The sequence below is a fragment of the Elaeis guineensis genome, chromosome 11 (genome assembly GCF_000442705.2).
Source record: "Elaeis guineensis isolate ETL-2024a chromosome 11, EG11, whole genome shotgun sequence".
In the NCBI taxonomy this organism is placed as follows: Eukaryota; Viridiplantae; Streptophyta; class Magnoliopsida; order Arecales; family Arecaceae; genus Elaeis; species Elaeis guineensis.
The window spans coordinates 118,103,089-118,124,973 of record NC_026003.2 but is presented as its reverse complement, the minus strand read 5'-3'; the positions used below and the strand labels follow the sequence as shown (position 1 = coordinate 118,124,973).

Here is a 21,885-nt window from a genome sequence, read left to right as displayed (position 1 = left end):
GCACTGGCAATACCTCTCATTTAAATTACAATTTATGTTGTAGCAGTCATGGACAATGATCAGTGATGGTTGCTTCACTGTAATGGAGTTAAGTTAGTATTATGTAATCCGAGATGTAGCATAGTTTCCACAAACTATTACATGTGAAGGGCGCATGAAGCAACATGATTAGGTGAATGTGTGATAAGTATAAATATAAGGATTCAGCCAATCCTGCTCCTGATTAGGTGATGTCCTCTATCCCTCGTAAAAGAGAGAGAAGAGAGTTGGGTGTGATCCCCCCTGTGGTTCTCCTCTTTAAATTGGACTTGTTTGCTTAATTTTTCTATTTAGAAGCAGATTTGTAATTAGGGAGGGAAGGAGGGAGGGTTTGGATTTCCTACCTCCCTCGCTCCCCCTTCTCTTTTTCATTTTTATGCTTTAATGGTACTTGTTCTATTTATATTTTCAAACTTTGACCTACAAGAATGAATTTCTCATAAATTATGCATGGGAAGGGATTGCATTTAACAGATCATAATCTTTCAAGAAGCATTCTACTCGAATAACTCAATTGCATGCTCTTGCCCATCATAGTTGATAAAATACAACATCTATCAAATATTCTGTTATAAATAAGTTAAGCACATTGGTCTCAATTTTATCAACTAAGAGACTCATAAGCATGATTCGTTGAACCACTTTGGATCGAACGATTCGAAATACATCAAATTTATTGACAGCTAATTAGTATGGTTGAGACATTTGATTAGGAATGCCAATGAAGACAGAGCGACAAAGAAGGAAAGAGAGGAAGAGAGAAAAGAGAGAAGGAATGGAAAGGAAAAAACTGGTGATGGCTAGCAGTGGCCTGCCAAGGCCATCAGAGAGCCGTCAGGGTCTCCAAGGCTTCCAATCCTTTGCGAGATACCTCTGTGGAGGCCAGGAGGCTTCGATAGCTCTCCGATGGCCTCCACAATCCTCTGGTGACTAGCATCGGTATTTCTACCGACCTCTCTTTTCTCTCCTTCTTTTTTTTTCCTCTCGCTCTCTCTTCTTCTCCTCGTTTCATCCCTCATTTCTGTATCAATTCGAATTTGGTATGATCCAATATGAGAGTGTATTGACTTATATCGTCGATTGATCGATTTGGAGTTCAATTCCAAATCGATGATCTTAAGTAATTTATCATTCAAAATGAATTCCAAAATCAATTTTTCAGATATATTATATTGAAAATCAAGTCACAAAGTGAAGTCGGCAATGATTCACCGACTTTATGGACAGTGTACATCAGAGAAATTAATAAATAATTCAACATTCACAACGGATCTAGAAATAAACATTCATCAATATATGCTAGTTGAGATGGAGTCGTCGAATTTACATGAAGATGACAGGGGTAGCAGAAAAAATCAAGAGTAATTTATGGTTCAACAAAAAGGGCACGTACTATCAAAAAAAAAAAAAAAAATGTTGTTTGGGGGTGGGGGCCACATTCTATAAAGCGCAATCGGCAGAATTGCCGCCATTTCATTAGTCATAAACACTAGGATCTAATAAATATTTTAGGGTAAGACAGGGACCTAGGTATAAAATCCCGCATGAAAGCCCATCAAATCCCCTCAGTCCTCCCCGTGCTTTAGAACCGGAAAGGGGAGGCGAGCGAGGAATGAAAAATGGGACCTTTGTGGAAGGAGCAGGACTTCCTCAGCTGCTGTGGTAGCAAAAGATTCGCGAGAGAGATGGCGGCCGCCTCCCCTTTCGCCGATCTCGATCACGCTCTCCAATCCGCCAGAGAGATTTGGTTCAACAAGGTCCTCAATCCCCTTCCCCCTACAAAATCCCATATAATCTGCTCCTTCTCGCCTCCACTATTTATTCATCTGTTCTTTTTCTTTTTCTCAGATTGATGTAAATGGATGGCTCGAGGCCTTTGCCGCTCATCCGGCGATCGGCGCTGCATCCCCCTCCATCTCCCAGTTAGCCCCTTCCCTTCTTTCTCTCTTCGTCGATGATCTATTATACTCCACTGTTGTGTGTTCTTAATGTTTTGGTGGATTAGGTGGAGCAAGGAAGAGCAGTCCACTGCGCTAGCTACTGCCACCGATTCCACTATGGAGGTCCTCTTTAAGTTGATTCTTGCTGGTGTTTTTCTTTCTTAATTTCTGGTGCGGGAGATCGTTATGGGATTTTGCGAATGTGAAGTGACGTTTCTTTTTTGGGTTAGGAGTTGGTCTTGTGGAATGCTCGATACAGGGAGAAGTTCGGGTTTGTGTTTGTGATATGTGCGTCTGGGAGGGGCACACCAGAAATCTTAGCTGAGTTGAAGGTCAGGTTTGTTCTCTTTTATGCTGGATATGTTTCAGTATACGTTTTATGCAATTGCTTTAGAAACCCACCCGAATATCTTTATTGTTCTTTCTGTAGAACAATTAGCTAGTAGATGACAATTTGTACCAGTAGGGTACTAAACCAGACATCTGAAATATGGTAGAAACTCATCAGAGACTAAAATTTTAACAAAAGATTTCTGTCTAATATTGCTTCTCAAAAAGGCATCTTTCTTTTTCTCAACCCACAAGTATAAGTACGTGGCATTATTTTACTTAATTAACAGCTTGAAGCAAATTGTTAATTATTTATACCACAATCATTGCAGAATTACCAGGCAAAGTCTTGTTGATTCAGTCCTTTTTTTCCTTTTAGAGATTCTTCCTCCAATTTGTCATTCTCTGTTATATGAGATCATTATATGATATCGGTTGCCAATCTTCTTGTATATTCTACAAACAGGTCCAGCAATAAAAGCATATGAAACTTAACAGAGTAACACATACAATCTTTTGCCTCATTGATTTCATAAGGTTTGAAAATATTCTTCTCTTTCTTTCCTTTAGCGCACTTCAATCTTTGTTTTTCCAAACTTATCATGCTTTTATCTAATTTTACTGGATTGATAACAATGCCTGCATAATCATATGATATCTGATTCATGATTTTATCATGCACTGCAAACTGTATTGGGGCAGCTCTCTTGCATTTGATTTACTTAATTATCATTAATGTACTGAATGTGTCTTGTTGTAGAAACGTTACCTGAATAGGCCCATCATTGAATTTGAGATAGCAGCAAAGGAGGAGATGAAAATAATTGAATTGCGTCTTGCAAAGCTTTTCGAGACCCAGGCCGGAACGACCCCATCCGTGACTGCACAGCTTCCTGTCAGTCAGTCAAATAGACCTGGAGGTATATGAGTCAAGACATGATACATTATAATCTATAAATGTGGACATTGTTGAAAAGAACCTACATTAGTTATAGTTACTATTCTGTTAAATTGTCATTGCATCATGTATTCCATAATTTGTAGTCTGTAGAGGGAGACATGTGATGTCGTTAGTTTCCAACCATCACTAGTTGAGTGAAGATGAGCTTTTCTATGAACCTATAATCAGTGTGGCATAGTATGCTTGCTACACTATATCTTGAGATCTCCAGGATTTTTATGGTGGACACATCTTTTTGGTCAGAACAATCAATGGAAGCCTCTGTAATCTTACATCTTCTTACTTGGCATGCCGTGCTAATTGAAAAGCATCCACTTTAGATGCATAGTTTGAAATGTCGTTTTTCCAAAAGATATATATACCTAGTCCAATACTTGAGTATAACTGTTTTTACTTGTGAATGATTTGTCAGAGATCAAGTTATATGTGGCAAACCAACAAAGGGAGACCCATGCATTGATTCCTAAAATCAAAGCCCACTGGAAGCCTGAGTTCCACAAGTTATTTGTTACTTTGTGCCTAGACCAGGTTGTAGCTGGAAATAAACCTGGGACACATCTAAACAAGAAGGGTTGGAAGTGTGTTATGGACAAGTTCTATGAGAGAACTGGGATAAGGTATGACAAAAAGCAATTTAAGAACCATTGGGATAGCATGAAAGACCAGTGGAAAATTTGGAGCAAGTTAAGAGGTAATATTCCTGAAGGTGGATGGGACCCAGATACTCAAACAATTAACATGAGTGATGAGTGGTGGTCTAATTACTTACAGGTATTCTCGTAAATGATTTCAACTTGATCTTGTTAGTAGCTTTTCCTTGTTGGATTCATGACATATTACATTTTTTGCTGCAGATGCATCCAGAGGCTGCTCAATTTCGTTACAAGGGGCTCCCCTTAGTGGACTTATTGAACACATTATTTTCAGGAGGTGTTGTGGGTGGGGCCATCACATTGGAACACTCTCAGGGTATCATGTCAAATGTTGATGCAGAGGGACCATCTCAAGCAACGTCAAGTCCAGATAATAACTCTGTACTCCATGAGGCCATTCCTAAAAGTCAGGTGAGGAGTCAAGAATCACCAACTTTCTCTCAGGGTGAGTTCGAAAATGAACCTTTATTGCAGCGTAGGAGGATGAATCAAGATCCACCAATCTCACTTTGTCAATGTAAGAGAGATTCAGGATCCTTAAAATTTGACAGACAACAGTATCATCGTTATGAGGTGATTGAGTCAAGGAGCACAGCAACATCTGCTCTTAGAGAAGAATACAGCATTAGAGAGTGCATACACTTGTTGAATGAGATGCCAGAAATACAGCAAGGAAGCGAGTTGTACATGTTTGCTCTTGATGTCTTCTTGAAGAAAGAATACAGGGAGCTCTTTATTGCATTGGGTTTTCCTAAAATGCGACTTGCATGGTTATCTCGACAACAGAAACTTGCTAGCAACTGACTCCAGCTACTTTGTCTAGTCTTCTTCTAAAGCTGTCTGTGTTTTTATTTCAGTGGTACTAAACATGATATTAGATATTCATTAAATCATATTAACTACCTTGCTTTATTTTAGCACTCGTTACATATTTGTTTATTTGTATGGCATGTTTGGAATGAAATGCATGGGATCCATACCATGATTTGGTAGTTTCTTTATGATCATCCTACCCACTGCAGCTCTATGCCAAATTTCTTATCTCTTAGGTATGGAACGCCTGCTACTCTGCTAGTGTGTGATATGCATGGATCGCTTGGTAGATTTTTACTATTTTACAAACTGGTAGATTTTTCTCATGCTACACGTGTGATACAACAAGCTAAGGGTGCAAGGTTTTCAGACATAAAATCATATCCGTTTCATTTATCAACAGGAATTTCAAGTGTAGAAGACACAGTTGAGGACATTTAAAATGTGTTTGACAACTGTTGGTGCAAAAATCCGCTAGCGCCGGAGAAGCTGGAGTCGGGGAAGCCGCGGTCGCCGCCGGGACCTGCAAGGGAAGTCTAAACCGGAGGTGGGGTTGCTCCGGCAAGACCCTCCGACGCTCAAGTCAGTTCTCTGCCTCAACAAGAATGGAGTGCTCGAACGGAGAATTTAGCAGAGTTTTGAGATAGGGAAAAGGAGCTTAGAGAATAACGTATCTGGATCCTCCTTTTATAAACGGAGGAGGCAACGGATTGATGGCGATGTTTGTAACCGTCTGGCAGTGGGCCGCCCATGGTCAGGGGAATTGATTGCGGAAGATAGTGGAGTGGACACATGGCCATCACCTCGGCCCGCCACGTGGAATCTGTTATGAGGGGTGGAGCAGCGTCCGTTGTCAGCGGATAGGAGAATCGCATGGTATCCGTCGCAGGAGGTGGAGCAGGTTCGTGGCCGCCACTGTGGCCTGCCAGAGGATAGTGGAGCTGTGCGGAATCTGCCACAAGAAGTGGAGCAGGGTGGCGATGGCTACTGCGGCCTGTCAGGGAACGATGGAACTGCGCGGAGTCCGCCACAGGAAGTGGAGCAGGGTCGTGGGTGGAGCCCGACTTCTGGGGGAGTCCGGGCGGAACCCCCTCGGGGCTGACGTTGGGGGCGGAGCTCGGCTCTCGTAGGAGTTCGGGCGAAGTCTGCTTGCGGCTGCAGTCGTTGGCGTCGAGGACGTAGCCCGGCTCCCTTAAGAGCCCGGTCGGAGCTGTGCTGATGTCGGTGCTGGAGGCGGAGCCCGGCTCCCGTAGGAGTCCGGGCGGAGCAGTGCTGCAACCAAAGTTAGAGGTGAAGTCCGGCTCCCGTAGGAGTCCGGTCGGAGCTTACCAGCAATTGATGTCGGAGGCGGAGCCCGGCTCCCGTAGGAGTCCGGGCGGAGCTGCACTTGCTGTCGGCGGTGGAGCCCGGCTCCCGTAGGAGTCTGGGCGGAGCTGCACTTGCTGTCGGCGGTGGAGCCCGGCTCCCGTAGGAGTCCGGGCGGAGCTGCAATTGATGTCGATTCCGTTGAGGGTTTCGGCTGTGGGTATTTTATACCCAACACCAGTCCCCCTACATCCGAGTTTGAAATTCAAACGAAGGAAGTACACAGAGGTACAGCCGGAACCGTCCCTTCGAACCCTGCGCCCTGCCGCTCCCAGAAATTTTGGCATTAAATGAGCGCGTGCCGGAGTCTTTTCGAATTGGAGCGGTACGAGGGGACGCTTCGAAGATCCCGCAGGTACGCTGGCCCAGGTACGGTGCAATTATGACCCTGCCAACCGCCAGCCGCCTTTAGCCGCCTGCCACGGGGAGTGGGACACGCGTCGGATGCGGACTGGCCTGGGGGGATTCGAGATCATTATGGCGCCGGATCCCAGGGTCTATTTAAACCTGTCCTCCCCCCTTCAGGCGTCCCACTCCATTTCTGATTTTTTGCTGGCGTCTGTCATCTCCCCGAGAGTCTGCTCTAGCGAACGCCCTCTCGAGCCGTAGGCGCCTTCCGTTTCTCGCTCCCGGGTCCCCAGAGCAAGATAGGTTAGTGCCAACCTTCTTCTTACCGCCTAGGGGCTTCTCCTCTTTTCATTTCTTTCGTGTCTTCTTCTGAGTTGACCTTCGGCGTCTCGTTCCCCTCTCGGTTTGCCTTTCTAGGGTCCTTTAGGTTCTTCCCCCAAAAAAAATATCTTCCGACTCTTCTGCCCCCGTAAGTTCTGGGAGTTCTTCTGCTTCGAACCCCCAGGCCCCCGTTTCTGCGGACGAACCCGCGTCCGGGGCAGGGCCTTGCCCGGTTTTCGCACCGGGCGCCATTCCGTGTTCGTCGACTCCGGACGAACTCCTCCTGATAAGGGCTCGGTATGGGGTTCCTTCCGAGTACGACCTGGAGCTTCCTGGCCCCTCTGACCGGGCCAGCGCTCCCCCTCCTGGTCGCTTTTGTTTGTACCAGGAGGCATTCCGTGCCGGACTCCGGCTTCCGCTTCCTGTCTTTGTTGCCGCCTTCTTTCGTTTCTTAGACATTTCTCTCGCCTCTGTCGTCCCGAATTCCTTTAGATTTTTGATAGGGTTTCTCTCTCTCTGCCATATAGCCGAGGTCCAGCCATCCCTCTCCTTGTTCAGACATTTCTATACCTTCAAACGCCATCCTTCAGCGAAGGACTGGTGGTACTTCTCCCCCCAGTTCGGTAAGAAGGGGTTGCTGAAGGGCGCCCCTTCTTCGATTCACAACTGGAAGGAGAAATTTCTCTTCGTCTACTGCCCGACCCTGGAACTAGGTCTGCCCCCTTGGGGGTCCCTGAGGGATTCCGTCCGCCGGGCTCCCAGCCTGGGAGAGGACGACCTCCAGGCTGCCCAGAAGCTTCTGAGTTATCCCGCTCCTTCCCTTCCTAACCTTCTGAGGGAGCAGCTTCTCTTCAACATCGGCCTGAGCCCTCAGGATCCAACAAGTATTTATCTTTCTTTTCTTGCCTTCTTCTTCTCTCTCTTTCTTTTCTTTTCTCTTTCTCTCTCTTTCTTTTTTTTTTTTTTTTTTTTTTGACTCTGGACTGATCGGTGCTGCTTCTTCTTTCTTCTTTTCTTCTCCTGTTTTGTGTTGTTGTTTGTTTTTTTTTTTTTTTTTTTTTTTTTAGCAATGGACGCCGAAGCCACGCGGATGCTCGCCAAGGCTATGAGAGCCCAGAAGAGGAAGGGCGCGACGACCTCCGGTTCGGCGAAGAGGGCCAGGGTAGAAGAGACGAGCCTGGCCGCGCCTGTCCAGGCGACCCCGGCCATCGACATTCCCTCGGATGCCGAGCCAGCGGCCCCCCGGGCTTCCCCAAGGAGCCCGCCGACTGGAGCCCCCGTTCCGGAGGTCCGCCCCACGGAGGCGCCCGCCGCGGGGAGGAGGAAATCGATGGCCCGCAGGGTGAGCAGCCACCGAGCCGCTGTAGACGAGTCCGTCTGCTCCGAGGGGGGATCGGAGAACCCCTTCAACGACAAGGCTCTGATCCAGCGGCTGCTCGATGGTTGCATTCTGTCCGACGTCGTGGAGAGGATCGACCGCGTCGATCCCGAGCAGCGGGCCTGGGACACTTTGGGGTCCTTTCTTGAGGTAAGCGGGTTTTTATTTGCACAGTTGCTCGGTCTTTGTTGTAATTCTCTATCTGTCCTTGCAGATCGGGCACCAGCTCTTCGCCTATGTCGAGGCGTCGGGCCGCATGAGAGGGGACCTTCTTCGGGCGGAGGAGCGCTGCCAAGACGAGGTTGTTCGTCTTCAAGCGAAGACGGCCGAGGTGGCCGCCCTCCGGGAGGCCCTGGAGAGAGAGAGACAAGACCGGGAAGAGGAAAGACGAGCCCGGGAGGAGGAGAGGCGAAGCTTGGAGGAGTCGGCAAGGAAGGCGGAGGCCGAGGTCGCCCATCTGGCCGAGCAAACTCCGGTTCTGGTCTCGGAGGCCAGGATCCTTGCGGTGGAGGAGTTCAAGGCCTCTGCGGAGATGAGGGAGCTGAACGTCCAGTTCGGCCTGGAGGCGTTTACCAAGGGGTTCGAGCTCTGCCGAGAGAGGGTGGCCAGTAGATACCCCGACCTTGATCTCGGCTTTTTGGAGGAGTCTGACGACGAGGCCGCCCCTTCGTCCGCCGCTACCGCAGTCGCACCCCCCGCGCCGAGCTCTCCACCCCCTGCCCCCGAGGTCTGAGACCTCCGATCTTGTATCTTTCTTTTGTCGTCATATTTCCTTTCCGCTTGTCTTCAAAATTAATCAATAAAGTCGAACTTCTTATTGTGGATGGTCTTTCCTTCCCCCTGCTCCTTCTTTTCTGCCTTTCTCCTTGTAATGAGTTGGTCTTTGACGTTTGCTTCTTCCGATGGCAGTGTCCTGCCGAAGCGCTCCCCTTGCCCCTGGGGGTCCCGCTGAAGTCAACTATCCAACGGCTAAAAAAGGAGGTCCTCCACCTGACGAAGAAGTTGAAGAAGTCGGAGGGCGAGCTCCGCCAGGCGAAGAAATGCTATTCCGAGGCCGCCGCTGAGGCCGCCCACTTCAGGAGTCTTCAGGTGAAGGCAATCATGGACTACAGCCGGAGGAAGGCGAACTTCGTAAAGGAGCTCGAGGAATGCACGAAGAGCGCCAGCGACCGAACTTGGGCTCAAGAAGCCAGGATCAGCGCCCTTAAGGTGGAGCTGTCAGCTGCGAAGAGGAGGATCGGCCAGTTGGAAGGGAACTCATCCCGGCTCACAGCGCAGGATGAGCAGATATGGTCACAAAAGGTCTCCGACCTCCAGAAGCAGCTTCAAGATGCTGAGATGAGCCACGATGTGCAGCGGGCCAGCTGGCGCCGGCAGGTAGAAGAGTACAAAGGGAGATTCCGTCGGGCGGCGGACGAAGTTGTTCGTCTCCAGAGGCAATTGGTTACTAGGGCGCAGCTCGCTAACGCCCAAGATACCGAAGAGCTCCAAGCCCTAAGAGGCACTGTCGAAGGGATTTCTGTCTCCCTTGGGGAGAAGACAGCCGAGCTTCAACAAGTAAAAATCCAACTGGGGTTTGAGCGGAAGGCCGTCGCGGACGCAGAGGCGGAGTCCGAAGTTTTGCGGAAGTGGCATCGGGAAGCGGAGGCTGAGAGCCGGCGACTTCGCCAGGCGCTCCAGGATATGCTGCAAAAGAAGGAAGGACTAGAGGAAACGGTGGAGAGCCTGAGGCAGTCCTGGTTGAGGGATGGAGGTGATCACCCTAGGTTAGAGGGAGCAGGACCTCCTTAGAGTTCTTTTGTAGTCACCCCCTTTTTGTAGCTGCCCCTTTTTTCTTCTTGTCGTTTTGTCCCTCTTTCTCTGGCCGTCCTGGCCCTGTAGTACATATATCGGAAATGGAGAAAAAGCACTTTGTGTTACCTTGTCCGCGCGTAGCACCGATATTGTCGTTCGTTGACCCTTTCTCGTCGTTTGGCCTGTTTGGCTTAGAGGTCGTCGTGGGAAGGGGCTCTTCCCTTCCATCTGATCTCGTCATGCGGCCAAGCCTCGCCACCATTTTTAACCCTTGCTGGCGAAGTAGCGGATGGAGCCCGGCTTTCTTAGGAGCCCGGGCGAAGTCTTTCCTGGCGGCGGAGCCCGGCTCCCGTAGGAGTCCGGGCGAAGCTTCCCTGGCGGCGGAATCCGGCTCCCGTAGGAGTCCGGGCGAAGCTTCCCTGGCGGCGGAACCCGGTTCCCGTAGGAGTCCGGGTGAAGCTTACCTTGGCGGCGGAACCCGGCTCCCATAGGAGTCCGGGTGAAGCTTTCTTTGGCGGCGGAACCCGGCTCCCGTAGGAGTCCGGGCGAAGCTTACCTTGGCGGCGGAACCCGGCTCCCGTAGGAGTCCGGGTGAAGCTTTCTTTGGCGGCGGAACCCGGCTCCCGTAGGAGTCCGGGCGAAGCTTTCCTGGGCGGCAGAACCCGGCTCCCGTAGGAGTCCGGGTGAAGCTTACCTTGGCGGCGGAACCCGGCTCCCGTAGGAGTCCGGGTGAAGCTTTCCTTGGCGACGGAACCCGGCTCCCGTAGGAGTCCGGGTCTTCCATTTTGCTTGAGCCGGCGCGAGGTTCTCGTTATCAGCCTGGCCTGTGGGGGCGCGTTAGGGCGCTGTAAGGCCTCTCCCCCCTCCAGTCTAAAAGAACTGGGCCTTCAACTTTGCTCATGTCAGGACGAGGTTCTCCTCCTGTTCCTGACATGGCTGTGGGGGCACATTAGGGCGTTGCAAGGCCTCTCCCCCCATCCGGTCTAAAAGAACCGGGCCTTTGACTTTGCTCAAGTTAGGGCGAGGTCCTCCTCCTGTCCCTAACAGGGCTGTGGGGGCACATTAGGGCGTTGTAAGGCCTCTCCCCCCATCCGGTCTAAAAGAACCGGGCCTTTGACTTTGCTCATGTTAGGGCGAGGTTTTCCTCCTGTCCCTAACAAGGCTGTGGGGGCATATTAGGGCGTTGTGAGGCCTCTCCCCCCATCCGGTCTAAAAGAACCGGGCCTTTGACCTTGCTCATGTCAGGACGAGGTTCTCCTCCTGTTCCTGACATGGTCGTGTTTTTGGAGGAATCATATCCGGTCACACATCCACGCTAGGTGGGAGGAGCATGTTAGCTAAAAAGAAAGGTAGATTCAAAGCGAAATAGTAAGCGATACAGTTACAGTATTCCCGCTCCTTCTTGAGGCCCTCCAGCGATGGAGTCGATGGTCCCGATAGGAGGCCGGTCCCCGGGCTGCTCCTCCCTTTTCTGCAGTTCGGGCGGCGGGAGGGCTCTTGGCCGGTCTCCTCTACCCTCAGGCTTGCGGCGGATGAATCTGTCGAGTCGACCTCGCCGGATGAGCTCCTCGATCTCGTCCTGGAGCTGGATGCATTCTTCGGTGTCGTGGCCGTGGTCGCGGTGGTAGAGGCAGAACTTGTTGGGGTTGCGCTTCCCGGGGTGCGTGCGCATCCTCTCCAGCCTAGGGAGCAGCTCCCTGACCTCCATCAGTACCTGGGCCTTCGAGGCGTTGAGGGGGGCGTAGTTGCGGAACTTCCCTGGCGGGGAACCCCGCCGAAACCTGTTGTCCGGGCTTCTCTACCTGCGCGCCCTGGGGGGAGTATGGGCGCGCCTATGTCCAGGAGGGGATCGGGAGCGAGACCGGGCTTCCTTTGGCCTCTTCTCGACTGCGGGCTTACTAGGATCTCCCGCCTGACGCTCCCTCGCAGTCTCCTCGTCCTTCATTTTGAAGGCCTCTTCCGCTCGGGCGTATCCTTCAGCCCGAGCCAGTAAATCAGCAAAATCCCTGGGGTACTTCTTCTCCAGGGAGTACAAGAGGTCATTCTTCTGAAGGCCACCCTTCAGGGCGGCCATGGCAACCGACTGGTCCAGGTTCCGGACCTCCAACGCCGCGATGTTGAAGCGGTTGACGTAGGCCCGGATGGACTCCCCTTCCCTCTGCTTGATGTTGATGAGGGACTCCGAACCTTTCCGGGGGCGCCAGCTGCTGACAAAATGGGCCACGAATTGGTGGCTCATTTGATCGAAGGAGAATATGGTACCCGGCTTCAGGGCCGAGTACCAGTTCCTTGCTGCTCCCTTCAAAGTAGACGGGAAAGCCCGGCACAAGATGGCGTCGGGAGCACCGTGAAGCAGCATCATCGTTCGGAAGGCCTCCAGATGATCCACCGGGTCCGACGTCCCGTCGTAGCTTTCAAACTGGGGGAGCTTGAAATTCGGCGGGATCGGTTCCTGCATAATCATTTGGGAGAAGGGAGGGTCGGTGCAGATATCCTCACCGTAAGCGGGAGGCGCGTGGCGGAGTTCTTCGATCCGCCGGTTCATCTCCTGGAGCCTCCGGTCCAGGAGGTCCTTTCGACTTCGCGTCTCGAGGGTCCTTTGGCAGAACGGGGGCAGGGATCTCCCAGGAGTGGAGTCGTGGTCCGATTGAGGGCTCTCTACCCTCGGATTCGCCTTCCCGGGAAGGACGGGGCGGCTAGCCCAGGTGGCCCGCCCCACCGCCGGGCTCTGGCATTCCGGAGATGCCCCCTCCGGATGCGCCGACGCCTGCGGTGGCTGCTGCTGCATTGCCTGTACGGCCTCGACGAGGCCTTTGACCTGCTGCGCCAGCAAGTCAAACTGCTCCGCGCCGACCGCCGTCGCCGGAGGGGGAGGAGGAGCTGGCTGAGAGACGGGAGGGGAGGCCGGAGCCTGAGATCTGGCCGCGGAGGTCGTGGACCGCCGGGTGGACGCCCTGCGCGGAGGCATCGAGTGTCGATCTCGCGGGGGAGGATTAGGAGTGGATGACGGAGAGACGGTCGGAGGCAGCTCCGTTGAACACTCCTTCAAGAACAAGGGTGCTGCGAAGACACACGCCCCTCCTTCTAGCGCCAATCCTGTTGGTGCAAAAATCCGCTAGCGCCGGAGAAGCTGGAGTCGGGGAAGCCGCGGTCGCCGCCGGGACTTGCAAGGGAAGTCTAAACCGGAGGTAGGGTTGCTCCGACAAGACCCTCCGACGCTCAAGTCAGTTCTCTGCCTCAACAAGAATGGAGTGCTCGAACGGAGAATTTAGCAGAGTTTTGAGATAGGGAAAAGGAGCTTAGAGAATAACGTATCTGGATCCCCCTTTTATAGACGGAGGAGGCAACGGATTGATGGCGATGTTTGTAACCGTCTGGCAGTGGGCCGCCCATGGTCAGGAAAATTGATTGCGGAAGATAGTGGAGTGGACACGTGGCCATCACCTCGGCCCGCCACGTGGAATCTGTTATGAGGGGTGGAGCAGCGTCCGTTGTCAGCGGATAGGAGAATCGCATGGTATCCATCGCAGGAGGTGGAGCAGGTTCGTGACCGCCACTGTGGCCTGCCAGAGGATAGTGGAGCTGTGTGGAATCTGCCACAAGAAGTGGAGCAGGGCGGCGATGGCTACTGCGGCCTGTCAGGGAACGATGGAACTGCGCGGAGTCCGCCACAAGAAGTGGAGCAGGGTCGTGGGTGGAGCCCGACTTCTGGGGGAGTCCGGGCGGAACCCCCTCGGGGCTGACGTTGGGGGCGGAGCTCGGCTCTCGTAGGAGTTCGGGCGAAGTCTGCTTGCGGCTGCAGTCGTTGGCGTCGAGGACGTAGCCCGGCTCCCTTAAGAGCCCGGTCGGAGCTGTGCTGATGTCGGTGCTGGAGGCGGAGCCCGGCTCCCGTAGGAGTCCGGGCGGAGCTGTGCTGCAACCAAAGTTAGAGGTGAAGTCCGGCTCCCGTAGGAGTCCGGTCGGAGCTTACCAGCAATTGATGTCGGAGGCGGAGCCCGGCTCCCGTAGGAGTCCGGGCGGAGCTGCTCTTGCTGTCGGTGGGGGAGCCCGGTTCTCGTAGGAGTCCGGGCGGAGCTGCACTTGCTGTCGGCGGTGGAGCCCGGCTCCCGTAGGAGTCCGGGCGAAGCTGCACTTGCTGTCGGCGGTGGAGCCCGGCTCCCGTAGGAGTCCGGGCGGAGCTGCAGTTGATGTCGATTCCGTTGAGGGTTTCGGCTGTGGGTATTTTATACCCAACAACAACTAAAGAAAAAATAGAGAGTTGAGAAGGAGAGTCAACATGGATAATGAATTCTAGGATTATCTGAGGGAGATTCAAACAGTGCTTATGTTTTGGAGGTGTTAAATCTTTATTAATAGGGTAAGCAACCGAAGCATGGCTGGTTGACTGGTGCAAGGAAAATTGTTTCTGAGGAATCATTACCTTTGTAAATGGGTCTGTAAATAGCAGAGTTGTAATGTATATTATTTATAGAAGCAAGCAAATAATTGTTGTGGATGGAAAAAAAGAAAAAGGAAATTGAGTTTGAAGTAAGACATTATGTTTTTAATTATGATATTTGAAGGGCCATGAACTTGCATCCTGTGATACTAGAATCAAACATATCTATGATTGACTTCCAATGTTTTCAAGAATCAATTCATGTGATCCATTTTGATGATAAGGATAAACATGTTTTATGCTGAAGTTTGGTGAGAATCACTATATGTGGCATCCTTTGGGTGGGATATCCACTTACGAATGAGGTGCCCTTCTCATGGGTTCAATTGAGAAGTCTTTATAGTGCCTATAACCAAGATATGCATCATCACTTACTCTTTTGTGCCTGTTGGTTGGCTAATTGGCATCTCTCTTGAGAAGGACAAGGAAGGGATTGCTTATTGTTGTTATGTCACATAGTATTGCAGTGACTAGAGAGAAAGGGAAGATAGAAGGAATGGTGGAAAGGAGGAAGACAAGAATTGTGGCATGGTTCATGCCCGTAATGATGACACACCTTATTTTGTTCACATTCTTTTTCTGCATGTACACTTTGTATCTTAGTGTCAGGTTGTTTTTCCTACTGTGTTTAAACGTTCTTCAGTCATTCTTTTGTGCGTTACATGTAGTTTTACGTCTATATGTGGTTTAGGTGACTTTTAAATACAAGAGCAGGCATTGCTTCCAAACAGGTAGGTTTCACTTTTCATAAATCAAAACATCATTGCACTCCAAGGAATTCTAATAATCCTTGAATCGATTGAAAGTTATAATTGAAAATTCTACTAATCCTTCTGCATTCCATTTTGTCTAGTTAGATGTAATCGGCTAGGATTTGTGGATCTCCCGAAACGCTTTGTACCGACCTTTTAGGGTTGTGCCAGCATTCTAGTTTGTTGTTAATTTTAGCATTATTCTGTATGCTATCATAATTCTGGTTTTTGTTTTACAATATGCTGATCCTTCTAAGGTAAATTATGATCTTTCTTTCTTTTGATGTTCTGTTTGGTTTTTGGGTCTTTTTTAGTTCAAGCTTTTGCAGAGTCCACGTTTAGTCCTGGAAAAGTAAAAATGTTCTATTTTGGTAACAAGTTCCAAATTCATCGTTCCTCAAACTCAGACTGTTTTGTGTTAGTTAAACTAAGCTTTGTTTAAATGAGTTGGATCATTTTAATCTCTTTGTTACTTTGATAATTGCACTGCATTCCATTTTTTAAGCAAGCCTGCATTCATAAATAATTTATGCAGGTTTAGTTGCTTCCTTTTGTTTGTGCTGATGACGTGTCAGCAATACCAAATCATCTGAGCATAACCAATATTCGATCTGTTCTATTTGGTTTGGACCAACAAACTAATTTCTTCAGCAAGAATTTATAGCTTAGTTTATTCGTTTACATTGTTACTGACCTGCTCTAATTTTCATCCCGACATCTCATTTTTTGACTGAAAAGATCGTATTGGCATAATTGGAGCACATCTTGCAGCTGTTGCTAAGGCATCTGCCAATAAATCCCCAAGAAATTTCAGGTAACGGTCAATGCACTCACCCTCCATTGACAACCCATGTCTTGGATGTTGCTTGCGGCACTCCTGCATCACTAATGGAGGTACACCTGGAGATGTGGAAGGACACCCAACAGTGTCCATCATTCATTCAGCGACCGACATTCTAGCATGTGGGTATTCCTAGGCTCTTCAGTCACAAATACTGTTGGTCGTAGCAGTCCTTTGATGGGTGTTGTTGATTATATTACACCTGGGTTTTATTAAATCAGTTTCAATGCTGGCAAATATGTGCCCTCTGGCTTCTTTACCCATGTTAGCATAGCATTTTTGGTCGGGGAGAACCAAAGTTCAAATATTATCGTGTCCCGTTGTTGTATTCACCCTTCTCCTTGACTGCATGTAGGGGGAGCTAGATAAGGAATCAGTCTTGTATCGCTCATTACAATTCAAATAATCAGGCTGGAGAACCGTTGGTGCTTGATCATATTTGTACACGAGCACTTAAGAATGTATTGCTCTGGCTGGCTTGTATAATGTGACCATGATGAACATACATCTATTATGCCTACCAGTAGTGGTCCATCAGGGAGTTTTATTCAGGCAACAGTATTGAACAGACGTCTTGCTGAAGGATTTTGTTTTATGCATCGACTTATGCTAGGTGAGGTGGTCCGAGTTGCTAATTCCATTCACCATCCAGAGTGGCAGGCCAATTTATTAACCGGTGCTTCTTTTCCTTGGTTTTTCATAGGGAAAGTTGTCTTTTGACGCCCATTATGATCAGAGTAGCCTTCTTGAATTGTGCTGTATGACCGACAGGATTTCAACTCTCTTTCAGATGGAAATATCAGCGGCCGATCCTTGTGAGCTACCGATTTTTTTTAAGCAACGATTTATAATTATAAGAAATTGATGCTGCCAAATGCATTCTAACTTTTTCTATAAACATAATAAAGATGGTTCATCCATATGTGATGCCATGAGATGTGAGGGTGGTTGTAGGGTGGAAGCACCAGTGGTCCAAAGAGTCGGTAATTTTAACTGGACATCTAGAGAGGCAGATAAGTTATGAAGAACAATTCAAGGATGTTTGCTGCGGAAGAACACAATGCCTTCTTGGACAGGAAATTCCTGTTTTTCCTTCTCTCATTTTCTTAGCAATTAAAGATCCAGACAAAGTCTTGGCTGCTTCTTCCCCCAGAGAACGAGGACGCAGCAGTACAAAGTCGAGTGAATTTATTCTGGTGTAACATTGCCATCTAGTTATTGGAAATTTTGAAACCACCGGTGGAGACAGCAGAAGCTAGACAAAACTATATGTACATTAAAAATGAAAGCCTTCATTCGGGTTAGTCGGGCTCTACATATTGACTCTCGAGTGATGCTCCATGGTCCAATAGACATAAGACGTTCTCCATACCCGCTCTCTCTTGGCTTGATTCTTAACCAGTGAACTGTATCTCATGAACATGGCTAGGGTAACTCCAATCTCACAATGCAATGCTACACAGCTCTTCTATAACTCTTTTAGTGGCCATTTCACCGGCATTTCATAGCATTTCAGCAACAGGCTGCCACGCAATGGTACAACGGGAGAGTTACCCTTCAGGCTCCGGTTATGCAACTTTTCTCACGTAAAATTTTTCTACATTACCCGAGCATTTTCCGTATTTTATAGCATACATAAGAGGCAAAGCCACCAGCCATCCAGACACGCAAAGAAGGTTTCATCAAGTTAGCTACCTGCATTTGCCAAGCTTTCAGCTCAATCAGTGTCCTTGTCTCTGTGTAACCTCCAACCTACCAAATGTTGAAAAAGAAAGACCTTATCCTGATTCATGAAAGGAGCCTGCTCCAGTTGAGCTGGCCAAATGGATTACTTCAGTGGTATCCCAGTGAAAGCCAAAACATCACCATCTATGCCCATACCAAGTGTGGGTAGGCAACCAAACCATATTTGGCTGGAAGCTTCATCAGCTGGGGTCCCTGGAAAATTAAAGAGCATGCCTATCAAGAAAGTACTCATAAGCTACCAACAGAAGAGAAGCACAAAATACACCAAAGTGACCAAATAATAGATAGGAAATATTGACTTAAAAAAGAGAAAATCAGCTGCTAAATTACATCCCAATTAACAGTATATAAACAAGCTTGTGCGACAAGATTGGATAAAGGCAAGATGGCATTCCGATGAATAACTGTTAATTACAAAGCTTAAAACATGGAATTGTTTAAGTCATATCAAATGATTACAGATGATCATCAAAACAAACAAAGATTAAAGGAACCTTGTGGAAGCATGCTGCACAAATTTTGCATGGAATGAATGATTCAAGCTATTGCAAAGTCTCTGTCTTTATTGTGCTTCTTGCTGCAAGGGCAGCACAACAAGCAAAACCAAAACCCCTTCCTTTCAGCTAGGTGAGAACTAGGGTCGTTTGATGCAACTAAATCAGCCATGTACTTAACAACTGCCTGTTAAACAAATAGATATGTCAGGAAAAAGAAATAAGGAATATTTCAGCTACTAAAGCATTGATTGGTAACAAAATTATGGAGATCAATTTCACGAACCTGAGCTCCCAACTTGACCACTTCTCTTGGTGGTACTTCCAATGGAGTCTCATCTGCATGGAACACTCTTAGCTTTGACAGAAATTGAAAGGATTCAGGTAATATTCTTATCTGGTTGTTGCCTATGTCCAGTTCTTGCAGCATCTGAAGATTTCCAATGGATCTTGGCAATGTTCTCAAGTCTGCGAAGTTTCTTCCCACATCCAACTTTACAAGACCAGCGAGAAAGCACAAGCTCTCAGGGATTGATTCAAGCTCATTGAAGCTAACAGCAAGTTCTTTCAACCTGCAAAGTGAAGCCATTGTAGTAGGCAAACCTTTGATTCTGTTGTAGTGCAATGTCAGAACTTCTAAGCATTCCAGCTTCCCAATCGCTTCAGGAAGTGCTTTTAGTTGATTGAAATCTAATCTTAGCTCAACTAGAGAAGTGCACGATCCGATAGTGTAAGGAAGCTCTTCAAGCTCATTTGTTTCAACATTCAATCTTCTCAATTTTGTTAGATTCCCAAACGTCTCAGGCAATACAGACAACCGATTGGAACTCAAGTCTAAGTTGGCTAGACTTGTAAGGTTCCCAAACAAAGCAGGCAGAGATTTCAACTGGTTTGCATGCAGGTCGAGATCAACTAGACTGGATAGTTCTCCAAATGAGTCAGGTAAATTTATCACCTGGTTCGAGTGGATGTCAAGCTTTGTTAAGAACCTTAGACTACCAATTGTTGATGGGAGTGCCATGATTCGGTTCTCTGATAAATCCAGCTCAGTGATGTCCTTTAACTTCCCCAGTGACAGTGGAAGCCACTCAACTCGGTCCATTAACTTATCCCGAAGGTTGAGTACTTCAGTTCCATGTTTCGCTGTAAACTCAATCAAGCTTGCCACCTGGATAAGAGTTAATTTATCTGCATCACCACCTGCTAGCATTCATAAAAAGGACTACTGTAAGAACACTACAGAGATTTCCAAATTCCAATATGATACACCAACATTAGATGAATGACAGAAGAAAATAATGTTTGTTTTCATTAAAACCTACCCCAGACTCAAACTCTGTTTGAAGCCAAATGTGAATAATGAGAGAAAGAACACTCCATTAACTATTTTTATACTCAAGATTAGTAAACCATACTGATCAAAACTTGGCCTAACCAAAAACAAAAGATAACGTCAGCAATCACTAACGGTAGACACCTACCCTGCAAAAAACATGCCGTAAACTTTATATGCATATACAAAAGAGACCTAAGAGAGCATTTTTGTTGTCATATAAGTTCTTCTGATGATGGATTTTCCAAGAAGAGGTGTTCATTATAGCTTTTGTAAAACATGAAATTGCTGATAATCTGTGTTTGCTGAGGTACTAGTTCATGAATGTTTAGGAATGAAAAGAAAATTTCTTTTTTCTATATACCTAAAATCTTTGAATTGTTAAACCATTGAGCAATGAAATAGTTAATTGATAGTTTCATAGAATACTATGGAACAAGAACTGAATTTTCCAAACAGGACATGTTCTTTGTTCCAGGACTGACCCCATTAACTATTTCTGTTATCATTATCAGCAATTATATGTATCAAGTCTTCACCATATCCAATGAAACCACCAATGAATAACATCTAATAACCGTTAATGCCTACCCAGCGACAAAGAGACCATAAGCATTATATAAAAATATACAATAAACATAAGAAGTGACATGTCCACATCACATTGACCTTCGAGTTCTTCTAAAAACGGATTGTGCCAAAAAGGGTCTTAATGGCACATGAAAAATAATTTAGGAAAGAAATGTTTAATTAGGTAGTACTACATGAAAACTAACCTATGCAAAGAAAAATCTCTTTTTTGCTTGTTCTAATGTATCGGCAAGGCCACTACTCTATCCGATCTTTCAGATGCTCAACCTACTAGGCAATGAAATATTTAGTTAAAACACACACACACAGCCAACCTATTGGAATACAGAAGAACTATAGTAAACAAGATATGCCATTTGGTGCACCACCCAATCTACCACCCTACCCAAAGATTCCATAACATTTGCTGCAAGAAACGTCAGAAACAAAGAAACATTCAATGAAACCATGAAGAGAATCGGGTGCAATAATTTGATAAGTAAAAAAGAAATAAAGATAAAAACCCAGCAGAAAACCTTCAAGATTGCACCTGGGCCTTTTTTCTCTATGCCTTAATCCAAATTGAGATCATCCGAAATCCCTTTAAAAACCAAACTTTTAACAACCAATAATCTTACTTTATTTTTTTGATTGAAGGGGAGGAACAATCGTTCGTCAAGATCAATAACATGACTCAAGAGGAAAAGAACAAACCTTCCTTGTAAAAACAAGAATTAAATGGAATTACAATCTGACCTGAAAAAGGGACCTCAGATTTCAAAGGGGAAACACTGGGAACATTAACCAATCCTTTAGGACCATCCAACTCCCCCTTCTTCTCATCCTCGTCCTCCTTGATCAAAGCCTTATCAATCTTAGGAACGACTACACCAAAACTGGCCCTTTTCCGCTCGTCCTCAGCGCCACCATCACTCTCCTCAGAGGAGACCAGCTTGGATGCTCTCTGGATGAGCTCGTCGAACACCTGGAACCTCTTGTCGAGCTCCAACACGTACAAGGACTCCCTCCTCTGCTCATGGCTCTGGAGCTGGACCAGGCTCTTCTTCACCTCCTGCAACACCAAGAAGAGCACTTCGGGGAGGTCGTGGGCCCTTTCCATCCTGCCCACCTCCTCGATTCTGAGCTCCTCCTCGGCGATTGAGCTCTTGATCACGGCCACGGCCGCCTCCACCTCTTCTACGGAAGGCCTCGGAGGCAGGGACCTGTACACCCTCACAATCTCCTCCATGGCCTCCACAACGGCTGGTGGTATTCGCTTGTGTAGATTTCCCATGGCTACTACTTGTCAGAGAGAGAGAGAGAGAGAGAGCGATGGATGTTAACAAGGAGAGAAATGGGCGTTTTGTGGGGCTGAGTTGAAGGGATGGCACCAGCGACGGCGGCGATGATGAGGATGTGGTTAAAAGACGGGTTGTATCTTTGGCTCGAAAGGAGGATTCACCTTCCTTCGAGCGAATCTACCGTTAGATAGCGCAATGGTCGCTCCGCCATCTGTGCAGCCGCTTGACTTGGGGTGTACCCGATGCTTTCAGATCTGTGCGGGATGCATCCAACGGTCAACATTGCGAAGATCAATCATTCTTTCGCGCAAAAGATATAACCGAACCTGTGGTTGAAGGTCTCCAACTCATGGGGCCCACGGTTTTGGTGCATATCCATTGGGTTGAGCGTGTGATATTACGCGCCTAGGACCTTTGTCCCTTGAACCATGGCGTATCCTTAGCTATCCAAAAAAAAAAAAAAGTCAT

The 21,885-nt window shown here is 47.9% G+C and overlaps 2 protein-coding genes across 6 annotated transcripts; one reads left to right on the top strand and one right to left on the bottom strand.

Moving 5' to 3' along the window:
• The first annotated feature begins 1,594 nt into the window (after window positions 1–1,594).
• On the top strand, window positions 1,595–16,459 carry LOC105053874 (L10-interacting MYB domain-containing protein). 2 transcript variants are annotated; one of them, XR_012135304.1, is made up of 8 exons: window positions 1,595–1,796; window positions 1,888–1,961; window positions 2,045–2,102; window positions 2,210–2,311; window positions 3,070–3,229; window positions 3,683–4,041; window positions 4,125–4,782; window positions 15,871–16,459. XR_012135304.1 is itself a non-coding variant. In XM_010935196.4 (7 exons), the coding sequence occupies exons 1-7, from the start codon at window positions 1,659–1,661 to the stop codon at window positions 4,725–4,727; spliced, it is 1,494 nt and encodes a 497-aa protein (XP_010933498.1). In that variant the 5' UTR covers window positions 1,595–1,658; the 3' UTR covers window positions 4,728–5,193. The 2 variants fall into 2 exon arrangements, 1 of the variants encoding a protein (XP_010933498.1); XM_010935196.4 differs by lacking the exon at window positions 15,871–16,459 and having other exon boundaries at window positions 4,125–5,193.
• Window positions 16,460–17,038: 579 nt separating this feature from the next.
• Window positions 17,039–21,534, bottom strand: LOC105053875 (plant intracellular Ras-group-related LRR protein 5). 4 transcript variants are annotated; one of them, XR_833519.4, is made up of 5 exons: window positions 20,873–21,533; window positions 18,500–19,416; window positions 18,214–18,400; window positions 17,751–17,911; window positions 17,039–17,668 (listed from the first exon to the last, which is right to left on the bottom strand). XR_833519.4 is itself a non-coding variant. In XM_010935197.4 (4 exons), the coding sequence occupies exons 1-3, from the start codon at window positions 21,408–21,410 to the stop codon at window positions 18,257–18,259; spliced, it is 1,599 nt and encodes a 532-aa protein (XP_010933499.1). In that variant the 5' UTR covers window positions 21,411–21,533; the 3' UTR covers window positions 17,039–17,911; window positions 18,214–18,256. The 4 variants fall into 4 exon arrangements, 3 of the variants coding, with proteins under 3 accessions (XP_010933499.1, XP_010933500.1, XP_073101657.1); XM_010935197.4 differs by having other exon boundaries at window positions 17,039–17,911; XM_010935198.4 differs by having other exon boundaries at window positions 17,039–17,911; window positions 18,500–19,413; window positions 20,873–21,529.
• Between the last annotated feature and the right edge of the window lie 351 nt (window positions 21,535–21,885).

Excerpts from the sequence above, each read along its gene's own strand:
- LOC105053875 (XM_073245556.1), bottom strand. The coding sequence starts at position 21,410 with ATGGGAAATCTACACAAGCGAATACCACCAGCCGTTGTGGAGGCCATG. Across the intron at positions 19,417-20,872 it reads ATCTGAGGTCCCTTTTTCAG|CAGGTGGTGATGCAGATAAA; the intron begins GTCAGATTGTAA and ends TATGAATGCTAG. Across the intron at positions 18,401-18,499 it reads TGGTCAAGTTGGGAGCTCAG|GCAGTTGTTAAGTACATGGC; the intron begins GTTCGTGAAATT and ends TTTGTTTAACAG.
- LOC105053874 (XM_010935196.4), top strand. The coding sequence starts at position 1,659 with ATGGGACCTTTGTGGAAGGAGCAGGACTTCCTCAGCTGCTGTGGTAGC. Across the intron at positions 1,797-1,887 it reads GAGAGATTTGGTTCAACAAG|ATTGATGTAAATGGATGGCT; the intron begins GTCCTCAATCCC and ends TCTTTTTCTCAG. Across the intron at positions 2,103-2,209 it reads CCACCGATTCCACTATGGAG|GAGTTGGTCTTGTGGAATGC; the intron begins GTCCTCTTTAAG and ends TTTTTGGGTTAG.